The sequence below is a fragment of the Ciona robusta genome, chromosome 2, assembly GCF_009617815.1.
Source record: "Ciona robusta chromosome 2, ASM961781v2".
Lineage (NCBI taxonomy): Eukaryota > Metazoa > Chordata > Ascidiacea > Phlebobranchia > Cionidae > Ciona > Ciona robusta.
Genome location: NC_143236.1, coordinates 3,998,659 through 4,014,538, shown reverse-complemented (window position 1 = coordinate 4,014,538; position 15,880 = coordinate 3,998,659). Strand labels below are relative to the sequence as shown.

The window sequence follows — 15,880 nt, the reverse complement described above, 5'->3', positions numbered from 1 at the left end:
GAAAGTTATTCTCTTGAAGTTCATAAAGATTGACGTGTCGGCATCAAACTATTATACTGTTGTGGCGGGGGCGCAATAAAAGCATATCTCTTACACTTTACCTTACACTATTATTGTTTGTTGAAACAGTATTTTGATATCTAAACATAAATTGAATATGACTAACCTTGCAAAACTGCATATTTACGGCATTATTAATGTTTATTAAACTGTTTACCGTCGACGTTGTTCTCACCAGTTAAGTTTTATATTATCAAAACGAGGTCCTTGAGTTAAACAATGCGTATATTTAGTCTCTGCAGCAACATACAAACCGGTAGTTATCCGCACAGCAAGGCTTATATAAACATGTCGTGGGTGTTTGTCAAACATTTTATAATGAAACGTCCCTATAACTAAATTAGCAGTAATGGATAATTAGTGGTAATGAAATAAACAAGTACTTACATTGTTACTGTAATGTACAGTGCCGACCTATGCCTAAATTGACGTCATTTACTTCCTATTGTTTTCCGATGCTAGTTTTTGCGACATCGCTCACCAATAACAAAATAAAGAGAAAGAATTGGAATTATGGTGGCATGCCTTGTTTTGTTCAACTTAATATGTTTGTATTTGTTATTGGGGGTTACGATTAGGGCTACGCGTGCCGTAAGTTGTTCCCGAAATAAACCAATGCGTTAATTTGGTCAACCCAGTAGTGCTGACCACTCACTGGGTTTGAGCAATTTCCGTAAGCGTACTGTGAAAACTTGTAGAGTTTGGACAAAGAAATTAAAACTATTGATCATTAAGAAACCGAGAAAAATCATATTAAGAAATTTTGAGCAAAGAGATTGGTTTTAATCTCTTTAGTTTGAGTAAATGTAACGTATTTATCCACGCGTGGCAACGACAGTCTGTATAACACGATTGTTCTGTTTCATACACCTCTTGCCCGCTTACGAGTTACTACGTTTGTAACTTTGTGCGTGATAAAACCTCTCTGGTTAACACTGATGCGGTTATTAGATTTTGTTTGACATCACAAAAGTGCAGTATTTATGTTCATACCACGCTCCCCGGTTAAATCCTATCTATACGATGTCTATTATAAACACAGTAACCCGAAGAAAAATTCCCCGAAACCGAAACACCAAATTTCATAACAAAAAAATATTTTATTAAGTTTACCATGATTGTGGATTAGATTGGCAACTCGTTGACATACTTTGTGGCATTCTACGACAGAACGTCATTATGAAACTGGTAAATAGTTTTGAATGACTTATACTCGTTACAACCACTAACTGAGGTAGTTTATAAACACTCAAAGAGTCAATGGTATAGATTCTGTAAGGGTGAGTTTTTCACCGAGGCACACTGGAGACCTGGAATGTAGGAATATTAGCCTATTACTTCAACAACCACGATGCTACTATCTAGACCCCACTGAGGCAGTTTCTATACACTTAATCATGGAGTTTTTATTTATAAGGGCCTTCAGTGAGTCACACCAAAGACCTGGGATGTAGTAGTAATATTGCCCTGACACTGTTACAGATTATACAAAGTAGAAAAAGTCCATTTTAGTACTAAAACTAAATTACATTCACAGTACAACTTATCAGCAAACGACACAAGTCCTTGTGTTGTGTTGAAGTTTAAATCATGCACCATCATGATGGATTGTTCATTGGATCTCACTTCACTTAAACATTTCCTACCGATGACTATCACTGATCAGTAAGTATGTTGCAATATACTGTGTGGTAATACACTATAGCTGGTGTACAAGAATACAGCCATGTTATAATTAACAGTAAGATTGAGGTATATGAATTAATGAATACACTATATGTGTATTTTGTATGGTGTATAAGAATTAACCCATGTTATAACTTGACAGTGAGCATGAGGTGTATGTACATTCTTACATACCATATGTGTCTGGTGTATAAAAAGACATGTTATACCCCAACAGTGCTTACAAACTAATATATCTTTCTTACTTGTACTTGCAGACCGCGTTTAATGAATTTACCGAAATGGCATCTAAAAGATGAGAGTGGCAACCTAGTTCAAATGCAGGTAACTGTTATTTATCTATGCTTGACAATTGCCAACCATAGAATGACAATAAAATAATCACTCACACAGTAACTCTTAAGCAGACACTAGGTGTATGAAACAGCCAACAGAACACCACTGTAACAAGTGCCATTGCCCGGCCAGTTAAAATAAACAAGTTACATTTAATTCAACAAACATAGAGTAGTAATTTGTAAACTGCTGTAATGCACCCTTGCACATCAAAACTGCCCCTGTAAAATGGGAAACATTATATCCACAGAAATATGAGTTTTGTTTTACCAGGAGCTCAAGGAATGTGCCGGAAAGGTTTTTGTTGACGCTGATCTTGAGTTTAATCTGCCAGAAGTAAGTAGGAGTGGCGTATGTAAACAGATTATGCACTTTACCATGTTTAACACTTATAAGAAGAATGTGAATTAATTAATAAATGCAATGTTGCCAGGATGTTAATGATTGGTGAAAGCTGTAGGATTTTTAGTTTTTGCCATTGAACACTGGTTAGAACGACTTACCTGTATATGAGAAGATATGGGTTAAAAGCTTGACTTTATGTTAAGAGGTGTATGAAACACAACATAATCCCATTTATTACCTGATCACCATTTGTAGAGTAATCAGTTCCTTTTAATAATAAAAAAATGGGCAAACTCGGTCACACATCTCCCATGGCATACCTTGCTTAAGAACCTCACCCACATAAAATTAGAAATATTGATTTAAGTTTGTGTAAAAAAAAAGATCAATTCTCAAAGTAAAAAAAAATAAAATGATGAATATTTCTATAGACTGATCTCCTTGACATTTCAACAATTGATGTGATCTTGGTTTCAAACTCGAACACAATGATGGCCCTTCCTTACATAACAGAGGTGACTGTTATGTCATGTAAAGTTAAAATCACTTTGTGTGTCAGTAGTGGGCAACTTCACAGTTAGGTGTATTATACACTGCTATTATTCTGGACATGTTATTTCAATGTCTTTTTGTAATCTTTTATAGGCCAACATTATCAAGGTCTCTAGCTATTTTTGACATTACGCCATAAGACACAAAAATATATTATAAATACAATTTTGTTTTTTGGATTCTAACAGTTTTCTGTTTTAGTATTTTGGATTTAAAGGAACAGTTTATGCCACAGAACCAACAATTCAAATTGGAAGGTAAGGCTTGCTGCGTATAGTCAATAACAAGTGACTTGTTTGGCTTTGAAAGCTGAAGAATCCATAATAGCTTTGTATAGTTTTCTGCACTATTTGATTGAATAGGAAAAAGGTCCTATGGAAAGTATGTTAGGGATATAAGATTTAGGCTAGAGTTGGCCCATCACCCCAACACCCAGGGATTCAGGCCAGAGTTGGTACATTACCCCTACACAACACCCAGGGTGCTACCACATGATAAAGCTCGAAATTTTTCCTTGACTGATCGGACCCAGTTAGATGATCCTTTTTAAACATTTACATATGCTGGGCATATATTGCAATTTGCAAATAACAAACATGTTATTTACATCATATTGAACAGATTGCTGATGGAAGAATTGGTTCAATTTTGTCACAATTCACCAAAGAATAAAAGCGGAGGGTTATGGAAGAAGCACAAATATTATCAGTATGTTGTTTATGCTTGTTCAATAACCAATACTTCATCGATTTCATTGCACGTGTAGCAAAATATCAAGATATTACAAAGGGGGTCTAACAGATTTTTCAAATATTTTTAAACTAGATGTGTGGCGCAATAAAGAATGCATATTTCAAAACAGAACACCTGTGTTATAACTCCATCTCAAAGTTATCCCACCACAGAGGTTAATTGAGATTCATTCAGTAATATTAAAGTGACACAAAAACGTAACAAACAAAAGCAAGTCCCAACAAAAAGTTTACAAGATATATATAATATATCCCACCCAAAATGGAATCATCAGTCTTTTATTCAAATATAACCTCCATCAAGCAGAAGTGTCACAGTTTGTGTTTATACCAATTCCTCTTTACAAACAGACAACTACCAGGGTATAACGCTGGGTGTGAAACCTCATTAGCAACATGGAGAAACTGTTATAGTTACGATGATGTTCAAACTGCCGTGTCCAAAATACATGTGGTGGGATATGCAGAATTAGTGGTAAGTGGGTGCCGTAGTTTCATACAATACTGTTCTCTTTTTATCTAACTTGCGTGTTAGCAAATTGATATTTAAAAAAAAGAAATTACTTTTTAATAAATCTGTGAGAGCATTTTACTCTCTGTCTTGTTTTGGTTTAACTGTAAATCGCAGGTAAGCTGCCAACTGTCGGTTTTAGTCTGGGCGGGGTAATTAACACTTTGTTGTGTCATGTTGTGTGACATCAGCATTCCTGCTCACGACTTAGATTTATCCCACAAAAAGTCCAACATTAAAATTTGATGAATAAATTAACACCCACAAACCTTAGCATCCAAGGACCATCCATATAGCACAGTTGTTTAATTTCAAGTTCCCAATTCTAATTCCCTTTTTTTACAGAGCATATTTGGAGCGTTGAATGTTACAGCTCATAGTTCTGGTTATTCATTGGGGAGTTGTAACTGGGTGATTGGGACAGAGTTTGAAAAGGTAAGACATGTCCGCGTATCCACACACTGTAATAGGAGTTTCAAAAGAAATTAAAGCAGTAACACAGTTTGATGCCATATACATTTCACACAGAAACACACATTAACTTATTACCTGTTAAATTGATGTAATTTTACAGATATGTCTGTTGTTATGTCTACCAAGTAACTCACATGATAAGATATCATAGCCTGTTGCAGAACATGCATACCTATCTTAGGCGTCTATGACAATACCCCATATGCTGTAACACTACAGTTTGATATCATATATTCCACACAATAACGCCACCCATATTCTGCAGGTGGTTTACATATCCGGTAGTTCCAGCCTCGTCACCCACCCCCAACCATTAGACCAGCAACCTCTACAAGATAGTGATGTCATCATATTTACAGGCCTTACCCATGCACCACAACATAATCCTGACAACACACTGGCAGAGTTTTGTTGCTGTCTTGGTAAGATGATTTTGAACTTAAAGAAATAAATGCATGTAATTTATTAATCCTCCAATGGCTGGCAATGCCAGTCGATATGACATGGCTTATTTTTTAAACTTTGTGCCCATAATTCACTCCATATGTAACAAAGATTAGATTTTTTGATTGCATAGCTGTAAATTTAGACAACCAATAAAGACCACTTGGTAGTAGCAACTACTGTTAAGTTTCTTGCCCAAAATTTCTGATTGCGTTGAAATATTTATTAACTTTATTGAACATCCTGATGACGTCTTTCTAGATGGCAGACTAAATGTTGTTGCAATAAAGTCAATGCTTTGCCATAATAGCATTTCCAAATTAGAAATTCTTAAGCATTACATTATGCCTGGAAGTGTTTGCCTGCAAGTTTATTGTATTTTTCCTCAAATTTGCAGCTAAAACAGTGAAAGGTGGTGGAAATGTTCTGATACCTTGTCTACCCACTGGATTAATCTACGACTTGTTAGAGTGCCTGTTGTTATACATGGAGAAAACCAATATTATAAATATCCCAATTTACCTCATATCTCCAAGTGCAAAGGCATCTTTGGCTCTATCACAAATATATGCTGAATGGTAAGTTAGGTCAAGATTACATACAAATGTGTATAAGAAAATGTATATTTTTCTTTTGTTTAAAATTTTTGATTTTGTAAAAATATGCAGGTTATATATTATATCATGTGTGTGTAAAGTGTCGCTGAAAAAAACACAGTTTTCTGTTACCGCCACTTAAAGGAACTATATATTTATTTATTTTCGCTACTGCTGCCCTGATGATGTTAATGTTATTGTAACTGATGCTTAAAACAAAGCCTATGTGACTTATTATAAAAAAATTTTTTTATTAGTTGTCTGTTACTTAAACAGCTTCAACATCCTGGGAGGTCCATACGGTATCACCCCGGGTTTTAGGGTAATGCGCCAACTCTGGCTAAAGTTTGTAAATGTTGGGGTAATAGGCCAATTCTGCTCTAAATCCCATGAGTAGAATTTCCCTCTTTTAAAATACATCATTAGCTCAAATGCAAAAACGTCACAAAATTATTATGTTTTTATGCAGGCTTCACCCGAACAAGCAAAACAAGTCTTACCTGCCAGAGACTCCTTTTCCACACGATCAACTCGTAAGCCTCGGTAGATTGAAGGTGTTTTCAAGCATTCATGGTAAATATTGACCTCTGTAATCTAATAGAAGTTTAGGTACTAGTACCGCATTTGCTGATACCCAGTAGTCGTTAACACATTGTCTAAATTGTAAGCCATACAGAAAAACAGTCACCCACAGAGTTACACATGTGGTAACTTGTAAGCGGTCAAGAGATGTATACAATAGAACACTCGTGTTATATTAAAAGAATGTCTAAACGGCGTCCCCGCAAAGATAAATAAACTAAATTAATGTTGAACCATTGCTGCCCTCTTCGTAATTGTAAGACAGATCTTTTGGCAATTGTAATAATAGGACCAATGTTTCCACTCCTACACATGTGGTTTCCTTAAGGGTGAATTAACATTAAAGTGTTTAAAAGTAATGTGTAAATGATAATCTACTCTTGATGGGATGACTCATCCACCTGGTTATTTTCAGATGGGTTATCACATGGGTTCAAGAAGCCATGTATAGTGTTTGCTGGCCATCCCTCACTAAGAATGGGGGATGCTGTGCATTTTGTGGAGATGTGGGGAAAGTGTTCACTTAATTCAATCATATTTGTTGGTGGGTGGTATTTTGTAATCTATTTACATGAGTGGCAACTCCTAAGCAGGCACGAGGTGTATAAAACAGAACTTTCCTTTTATCACAACTATCATTACTCCAATACTCAAGGAGAAATAAGTTACAGTTACTCATTTTACTGGCAGTTTTGCCCTGCCATGTAACGATAAATAACCTATATTATTCATCCAATACCAACATTTATTCAGTAACTGGCACTACATATGTGGTAACTCGTAAGCAGGCGTGAGCCTCATGTCTTCAGGTGTATGAAACAAAAAACCTGTTATAACGACTGCTGTTGTTGCCCCGTAGTTAAGTTGCATTCAATTATTTAACACCAATATCCATCCAGAACCAAGTTACTCCCACCTTGATGCGCTTGCCCCCTTCCAACCCCTCACGGCTCGTGCGTTTCACTTCCCCATTGATACGAGGACCACCCACCAAGCTGCTAGTAGGATGATTGACAGTTTGAACCCACGACAAGTGGTCGTACCTCCAAGTTACATGACGCCACCACCAGAAGCACCACACCACACTGAGTTGAAATTAGAGTTGGTAAGTTAAAAATATGTGGAAAGTGGAACATAAAACTTATGTTAAAGTAGGTTTTTCTACTTAGTTATTTTTTACAAGAATAATAAAATAAATGTTATAGGCCCAATAAATGGCTAGGTTTTGTACAATATATTTTGAATACGCTTAATTCCTAACTGAAGGTTATAAAGTGCAACAGAATATAGGGAAAAAATAAGTTCATGGCTCACTTTTGTTATAACTTATAAGTGGTTATAAGCATCTAATACAATATATAACACTAACAGCATGCATATCAAACAACCAACTGCAAAGTTACATATTGGGTAACTCCCTAAGCACACAAGGTGTATTAAACAAAACACCTGTATTGTAACAGCAGGGTTTTCACATACAAGGTATACACACTAGGATAAATAAATTACTTCTATTGCCACAATAATTGGGTATAATGTTCTAAATCCAGAAAAACAAAGTTGAAATCCTGAATCGCAACACTGTCATTAAACTTAATGTCAAACGAAGCAATGAGAAAGTTAATCTGGAACCAGATGTAAGTATGATGTCATAACTAATAAGTATTATGTCAAAATAATTTGAGTATGATGTCATAGTTAAACAATTGAAATTCACACAGAAACGAAATTGATAATTTAAAATTTACTCTGTTCTTTACACATATTCATACACACAACTAAACAGACTCTTGAAATTGAAATATGCATAAACACTTAAATGTCACTGTGACATTGTCACAAATTGGTAAAAATTGTGTTGTTTTTGTTCTCTGCTGTTTACACAAGTGTGACGAATAGTGCCTGACCATCCACCCTAATAAAAATTATGAATTTTAAAATAACGTATATATACTGTATATGTTACAGTTGGCTGCTTCATTACACCCAACACAAATGAAACCTGGAGTTTTAGCTGCTCCATTGAGTACAATGTCAACAGATAGGAACAATAAACATCTTTTTAAGGTTTGTGTAATAATGAGGTGTATGATTAAACCTTGTGTGTCTGGTGTATAAGACTTCTCTTTAGAACCGGACAATGAGCACAAGATGTATCGTGTATGAATGCACCATGTGTGTCTGGTGTGAAAGACCGATGTTGTAACTCGATAGTAAGCATGAAGTGTATGAATACACCATGTATGTCTGTTGTATTAGAATTAGAAAACACCCATGTTATAACTTAGTAAGCTGTAACCTGTAAGCATAAGCTGTATAACCATATAACAGTATAAACACCAGTGACACCACATACAATGTGCCAGTTCTTACACCCTTTATACACACAGCCAATATACAAGCGGGTACAAACTACAGGGGGAGGTAGGAAACGTAAGTTTTACGAAGAAGTCTCACACCGACCACTTATTTATGGGAAGCTGGAAATCAATGCATTTGTTGATTGTTTGAAACAAGTAAGATTGTGTTGTTGAATGTGCCGAGCCTTCGGTGACGGTTCAACCCCTGGTTTATGACCCAGTATTGAAATCTCTTCATACTCCTACCGTCTTACATTTTTATAATTTGTCACCTAAAATTGATTTCGTGAGCCTAAAAAAATTCACAGGTTTTAAAAAAACGATAGGCATAATGTTATAAACACTAATTCTTAGATATTTTAATATGAAATAGGCTTATTCAGTACTTTAAGTTGCTTAGTAACAATTGAAATATTAGGAAGGATTTGCTGAAGCAAAAGTTGAATCAAGTTCAACGGGGAAAATGATAATACTGGTGAGTGATGTAATTCGACAGTGAGCATGAGGTGTATCTGTACATCATTGTGTGTATGGACGTATGGTATATAAGAAGAAACTCATGTTATAACTTGACAGTGATCATAGGGTTCATGAATATATTCTGTTTGTGTCTAACTCATAAGGAGACATCTATGTTGTAACCTAACAGTGTGTCTGGTGTATAAAAAACCCACACGTTATAACTAGGTATAATAAATACACCATCTATACTATAGTATGCACTATACCCCCACATTAAATTAATAATACACTGATAGGTTAAACACAATAATTACCAAATACAACATTAATCCACAGAAAGATACAATCATTCAGATAGAAGATGGATCAACGCATATTGTGTGTGAAGGAAATGAAAGTCTACGTATCAAACTACGAGATATTTTGTTAAAGAACTTAAACTCTGCTTCATGATGTTATAATAGAGTGTTAATGTGTCATAATACAAGAAGAGTCAGATGAAACTTGTTTATGATGTAAAAGTAAGTGATTATGAAACTTTTGTGGCGATTTTCTGACACAAGAAGACAGAATGAAAGAGCAGTATCATAACATAGTAGAAATGTAGAATAGATTACAATATCACACAAATAATACATGTATAAAATATATGAAAAGCTTTCAAATAAAAAGTGTAGCTGTTGAAGCAAACACACTAAACTGACAGACAGTACACACAACAAGAATGATTCCTGCTGGTCTGCTACACAACAGATGAAACACTCTGTGCTTGAAGGAAGGTAGCAGGAAACAATCACAACCAACAAGTTCTAACTAAAAGTTAAAACATGAGACTTATTAGACGGAAAATGAATATTACGTGACAGTATTGTCTGGCTTCGACAATATTTCACTCTTAATTGTAACAGCGAAAATGTGGCGTATCATGAGTACATCATGTAAGTGTTTGACTGATGTAAAAATCAAAAGACACCCATGTTACTACTACTCAACACTGAGCATGAGGTGCATGAATACACCATATGTGTCTGGTGTATAAGAAGTTACCCATGTTATACCTCTACAGTGTGCATGACAGCATGAGGTGTATGAATAGGTAGTACTGTATGTGTCTTGTGTATAAGAATATACCCAAGAAACCCCTTGTTATAATTCCACACTGGACAGTGAGCAAGAGGTGTATAATTACAAACAATATGTGTCTCTGGTGTATTAAAAGGTAGTAAGATACCTATGCTATACCTCGCCAGTGAGCACGAGATGTATAAGTACACCATAAAGATGTTGTAGCTTAGCAATTAAACGAAACTTCCGCAAGCACACACACAATGAAATGAGATATGAATTAATTTGCGTTACTGCAATCATTTCCAGAAAATCTTGTCAATTATCCTGTGCAGACAGTTTTCTGCTAAAAACTGCTTGAAACTCGCATTCAAAAAGGTCTGTAATGCCTTGAATATGCATTAACAACTATGGACAAGAAATTGATGCTAGTATTGGCGCTTCTCTGCTACATGCAGCTCACTGATGGGTGTACTTACTGTCAGCAAGGGACTGGGAGACGCAGGGTAAGACGAAGAAGGGCACATACTGGTGACATGGAAAGGTATGGTGGTCCTACAGAAAGGTTTATTATATGATAAGTGAAAACAATATTAGTGGGTTCTACTCTATATGGTTGGGAAGGGGGTCATACAGTGGAGCTATTAAACTGTACGATTTTCCACAGTATAGCTAGGCTACCACTTCATTAATATTTCCATTAGGTTAAGATAGAAATAACAATATGCCTAATGTCATGTAGTTTCAAACACCTAATACAGTATGTGGGAGATTCCAATGGTTTATTGAGACAAAGAGACATGAATGACTAATTTAACAATTTTTATCTACAGTCTGATGACTGAACAGCTCAAGGATGAAGTCATAAATGGTAATTCATAATTTCTGTTGAATTTAACTTGACTAAACATGTTTTGCTAGATAACCTTTATGCATATATCCATAGGCGCCTAATTCTAATTAAAATGCAGGGCTGCATGGATAGTTAGACACACAATTCAGTGAAACAAATCTAACTTTGTTATAATGTTTACTGATTAATTCAGCTCCAAAAATTCTAAATCAGACCCGCACGCCCTACCTTGCCACTCCAGGTTCAGCACCATTTTCACAGCAAAAATTAAACTTAGGTTTTTACATATTAAAATTAAACAGATATTTATATCTTTACAGAAATGCTCCTTGAAATGAATGACGCATTATAAGAACCGCATTAATTGCTCAATAAAATGCAAGTTAAACAAATTTTGCTTCTTGGTTTATGTTTCATACAGATTAAGATACAAATTCACTTCAACACATACTTAGATTAGTTACTTTAGTTTGGGTCTATTCAGTAACGCTGTGTAGGTTGTATGCCATGAGCATAACAATTAAAAGATGAAAAATCAAAAAAACTTGGCATCGTTGACATCGTTAAGTTTTTACATTTGTGTTCCTATATGTGAAAATACACTTTAATACCAAATTTAATGTAGAAAATATCAAATCAAGTAAAACAACAAAGAGAACCGTATTAGTAGCAAATCGACGGGTGTTAAAAATTGACAAATTTAATTCTTGTCAATGACACATATTTGATAATATTTAATAAATGCAAAATATCTAACTTACCAAAATTCAACTTGCAATTTTAAACCCTAGACACTAAAAGTATGGTCTGCGCAGAACCACGGCGCCATAAAAACGTTCATACGAATGTGACATGAATGAATTCTGTAACTTATATGGTGCTTACCCTAACGTAAAAGCCAATGAAAATAAACGCCAACTATAATACGTGTTCATTTATTAAAGCTGTGCTCTCCTTTATTATAATAGTACTAACCTTGTTGGCAGCACTATGTTGGCAGTTTGGCACCACAGCATTTGATAATTGTACGTCTGTAGGAGCAGGTCACACATGGTCGGGTGGGGAAAGACGAGACTTGTCAAAGATTAAAAGATTTGCCTTTATTTTAAAATATCCCTTTACCGGTGCCCAATCAATGATAGCTGCAAAATAATGTTACAGTATTATGCGCTCGACAAAGATAACTGTTGTTAAGTATTAAAATTCGATGTTAAACGACCATAACATTTCTAGTAATCTCAAAAAAGCATAAAAAGGGTGAACAGAAATTTCCATACAACTTCGTTACCGTGAAAACGGCGCGATTTTTTTGGAAATACCCTAACATGATACCGTATACTAAAAATTTTGAGTTGATGTTTACCAAAGTTGATGTTTACCAAATAGAGACAGTTGATAATTCGAGCAGGGATGACTGAAACAACGTTACAGCAGCGTGTTTCGTGGGAATGTTTATAGGTTGTTTTAAACCACCTTATGTAAATGTGTATGCTATTTGTTGATTACCGATATATTGTTAAGCTTTTTTCCCTTCGATCCCTGTAGGTGAAATAGATCTTGGAACTTTTTCTTCGAAAGGAAATTAATTCTTAAAACGATCAAAATGTTAGATACAGCTGGAAAGGTATACGATTGTTGAAATTAGAGTTTTTTTTATTTAGTGTAAATGCATGATGTACATAAATAATAAATACACCTATGTTTGTTGTTAAATTTAGAGGTTAAAATTTTTCAATATACAGGTCATTAATTGTTCTGCAGCAGTGGCATGGGGTCCAAAAAAGCCACTGTCTATCGAGAAAATTCAAGTGGCACCACCTAAAGCCCATGAAGTGAGTATAATTATTGTATGTTACACCACATTGAAACACTTACTGTACCTGACTTCATGTTTTTCATTTTTCCTCAGGTGCGTATAAAGGTAATGGCTACTGGAGTTTGCCATACTGATGCCTTTACACTCAGTGGTGAAGACCCAGAGGCTGCTTTCCCTGTAATACTTGGCCATGAAGGTGGTGGCATTGTAGAAAGTGTGGGTGAAGGGGTAACTGAATTCAAAGAAGGTGAGAATAATAAATCATCATGGTATATATTACGTGTGACCGTTAGATTGGTATTATTTAGACGAATCATTTAATAGCAGCCCCTTTCAATTTTGAGCTATATTTAAGAAAATATGTGCAACCATGCACATTTTAAAGGGACCCATAATTATAAAAGATAGTGTTTATTTTTTTGTTCCACCGTTGCAGGTGATCATGTTATTCCACTCTACATACCACAGTGTAAGGATTGCAACTTCTGCAGACACCCCAAAACAAATCTGTGTCAGAAAATAAGAACAACTCAAGTAAATTAATGTTTTCCACCATCCTTGGCCCAAATTTATACAATTACTTACGTATCAAAACCAGATAAGCTGTGTAATAATTATCAAAAGTCTTACTTTTTTTAAACCAACTGATAAACTTACACTTTACACAATGCCTATCCAACGTCTGTTTGTATTTGATTTACAGGGCAAAGGTTTTCTACCCGATGGAACATCTCGTTTTACATGCAATGGTCAGATGGTTTATCATTACATGGGAACTTCCACATTTAGCGAGTATACTGTTGTTGCGGATATTTCGCTTTGTAAGGTAGGTTGCGCATCCTGTTTAATCTTCCACTTAAACTTCTGCTTGAAGTGCTTTACTTTGAAAACAATCGCATTTGTGATTTATCTGACTGTGCTGTAACTTGTAGCTATAGTTTATTCTATAAATTGTTTTTTGTCATGCATTACGATTTGTATCATTTTCAGGTTGATGAAAGCGCTCCACTTGACAAAGTCTGTTTGCTTGGATGTGGAATACCAACGGGTTATGGCGCAGCACTTAACACTGCCAAGGTAAACCTATAAAAGTAGATAGTTTTAACATAAATTCAACTGAAAAACCCAAATATTTACCAAATGTACAAGTTTTTTATGCCCTTTAGCAAAACACGGTTTGGTTCACCAATACTTAATTACGTATAGGTTGAACCTGGGTCAACATGTGCTGTGTGGGGTCTTGGGGCAGTGGGTCTTGCTGTAGTGATGGGTTGCAAAGCAGCTGGAGCTACCAGGATCATTGGAGTTGACATCAATGAGTCAAAGTTTGAAATTGGTTGGTATTTTTACAGTACAATATTTAATTCATGGTATACAACATTATTCTCATGATGCCCTGAAAGACATTTGTAATAATAATTTTGTATCTTAATAAATAAAGGGTTTCTTATTACTACATTTGGCGGGAAAATGACAGTTGTAATAAAATAAGTGTTGTTACATACACCTCCTGCTTACTCACAAGTTATAATAAAACATAATATGTGTCTATAATAGCCAAGCAGTTTGGTGCCACAGAGTGCTTCAACCCGAAAGAATCTAAAGTTTCAGCAGATGAAGCTATCGTTGCTTTAACTGATGGTGGATGTGATTTCACATTTGAATGCATTGGTAATATTCATACAATGGTGAGAGACAACTTTGTGTAAAAGTTTGAAAAAAATGGCTTAAAAACATATTAATTAAAAAAGTTGCACTTTTTTATATTAATGAAAAATAAGGTAGAATGAAGTGCTTTGGTGTAATGTGCCAAATAGTTTAAAATTGCTGTGTAAGGCTTAAGCTGTGCTACTTTATCTACCCTCTTTGCTAGGTACATATTTGCTTTGTACCTATTGTTAGACCAGTTAAGGCACATATATACTCTGCCTGATAACATTACACAAGTCTGTACTGTTATGTGCAAAAATTCACTTTAATCAGCTATAAATAGTGACAGCATTAAGTCATACATATTATTTTAACAAACATTAATTTAAACGCAGAGAGCTGCACTTCAAGCTGCCCACAAAGGCTGGGGTGTCTCAGTTATTATTGGAGTGGCTGGCAGAGGACAAGAAATTTCAACACGACCATTTTACCTTGTTACTGGTCGTACATGGAAGGGAACTGCATTTGGAGGTAAGCACTTTTTTAAACATTTGGCTTTTTTCTTGTTCAAAGTTGACTCGACACTGTTACCATTGTTGGCCGTTGTGTTCTGGGGTAAACAATCACCATTTACTCTAACCCAGAGGTCTAATGGGACATAAATATATATATTTACCCGAAGAAAAGTGGTAACTTGCATATCTATAACTGTCAATACGCATTACGCAGCCATGACCATGAGAGAATAAATAGTTAACATTTATCCATTTAAAGATTATTTGCTGCAATGTTTAAAATTCCAATTTTCCAAAACTATTTAAATCAGATGCTGTACCTTATATTTCTTCAGGATACAAGAGCGTTGAAGGCGTGCCAAAACTGGTGCAGGATTACTTGAACAAAAAACTGAAGGTTGATGAGTTTGTGACTCACACAATGCCCCTTTGTGACATCAACAAAGCGTTCGATCTGATGCATGAAGGAAAAAGGTAATTTTTTTACGAATTATTTAGGAACAAATAATCGGCCAATGAGCCAAAATAATGTTTTGGTATTAAACTCTTTCTTTCATTTAAAAAAACTCTTCATGTTCTTTACAGTCTTCGTTCAGTGATCAACTTCTAACTGCAAGAATGTAAAAGCGATGAAAAGTTCTACTCATGCATATAATTGTGTAACCTCAAACTATCACCAAGCTAAAATTGTGTAACTTAACTATCACCAAGCTTTGTGTTAAATGCAAATAAAATTACTCGCAATTTAAAAGTGTGCTGTTAATATAGTGATTAGAGCACATAATTACCACTATAGGCTAACAAGTTCAAACACAAAAATG

At 35.1% G+C, this 15,880-nt stretch overlaps 2 protein-coding genes and 1 long non-coding RNA gene across 4 annotated transcripts; all 3 read left to right on the top strand.

The window, feature by feature from the left end:
* Nucleotides 1–1,089: 1,089 nt before the first annotated feature.
* On the top strand, nucleotides 1,090–9,663 carry LOC149740302 (integrator complex subunit 9-like). 2 transcript variants are annotated; one of them, XM_089871879.1, is made up of 19 exons: nucleotides 1,090–1,248; nucleotides 1,598–1,725; nucleotides 2,004–2,070; nucleotides 2,359–2,418; nucleotides 2,859–2,942; nucleotides 3,181–3,236; nucleotides 3,601–3,687; nucleotides 4,083–4,206; nucleotides 4,588–4,677; nucleotides 4,982–5,138; nucleotides 5,558–5,738; nucleotides 6,226–6,329; nucleotides 6,754–6,882; nucleotides 7,238–7,443; nucleotides 7,889–7,975; nucleotides 8,307–8,405; nucleotides 8,729–8,854; nucleotides 9,117–9,173; nucleotides 9,497–9,663. In XM_089871879.1, the coding sequence occupies exons 1-19, from the start codon at nucleotides 1,240–1,242 to the stop codon at nucleotides 9,611–9,613; spliced, it is 1,968 nt and encodes a 655-aa protein (XP_089728005.1). In that variant the 5' UTR covers nucleotides 1,090–1,239; the 3' UTR covers nucleotides 9,614–9,663. The 2 variants fall into 2 exon arrangements, with proteins under 2 accessions (XP_089728005.1, XP_089728003.1); XM_089871877.1 differs by having other exon boundaries at nucleotides 2,356–2,418.
* Nucleotides 9,664–10,558: 895 nt separating this feature from the next.
* Nucleotides 10,559–11,470, top strand: LOC149740301 (uncharacterized). The gene is made up of 3 exons (XR_016384364.1): nucleotides 10,559–10,769; nucleotides 11,059–11,096; nucleotides 11,399–11,470. It is a non-coding gene; the product is annotated as an uncharacterized LOC149740301 (long non-coding RNA).
* Nucleotides 11,471–12,544: 1,074 nt separating this feature from the next.
* On the top strand, nucleotides 12,545–15,810 carry LOC149740300 (alcohol dehydrogenase class-3-like). Its single transcript, XM_089871902.1, has 11 exons — nucleotides 12,545–12,702; nucleotides 12,821–12,910; nucleotides 12,988–13,141; nucleotides 13,331–13,428; nucleotides 13,598–13,720; nucleotides 13,885–13,971; nucleotides 14,101–14,230; nucleotides 14,452–14,582; nucleotides 14,940–15,075; nucleotides 15,395–15,533; nucleotides 15,645–15,810. Exons 1-11 carry the CDS (start codon nucleotides 12,682–12,684, stop codon nucleotides 15,667–15,669), a joined length of 1,134 nt encoding a protein of 377 aa, XP_089728028.1. The 5' UTR covers nucleotides 12,545–12,681; the 3' UTR covers nucleotides 15,670–15,810.
* Nucleotides 15,811–15,880: the final 70 nt, after the last annotated feature.

What these genes read in the sequence shown, in the direction of transcription:
- LOC149740300 (XM_089871902.1), top strand. Translation starts at nt 12,682, where the DNA reads ATGTTAGATACAGCTGGAAAG. An exon ending in CGGATATTTCGCTTTGTAAG is followed by an intron (nt 13,721 to 13,884) that starts GTAGGTTGCGCA and finishes TATCATTTTCAG; the next exon opens with GTTGATGAAAGCGCTCCACT. An exon ending in TTGGTAATATTCATACAATG is followed by an intron (nt 14,583 to 14,939) that starts GTGAGAGACAAC and finishes ATTTAAACGCAG; the next exon opens with AGAGCTGCACTTCAAGCTGC.
- LOC149740302 (XM_089871877.1), top strand. An exon ending in CCAACAATTCAAATTGGAAG is followed by an intron (nt 3,237 to 3,600) that starts GTAAGGCTTGCT and finishes CATATTGAACAG; the next exon opens with ATTGCTGATGGAAGAATTGG. An exon ending in AGAGTTTTGTTGCTGTCTTG is followed by an intron (nt 5,139 to 5,557) that starts GTAAGATGATTT and finishes TCAAATTTGCAG; the next exon opens with CTAAAACAGTGAAAGGTGGT.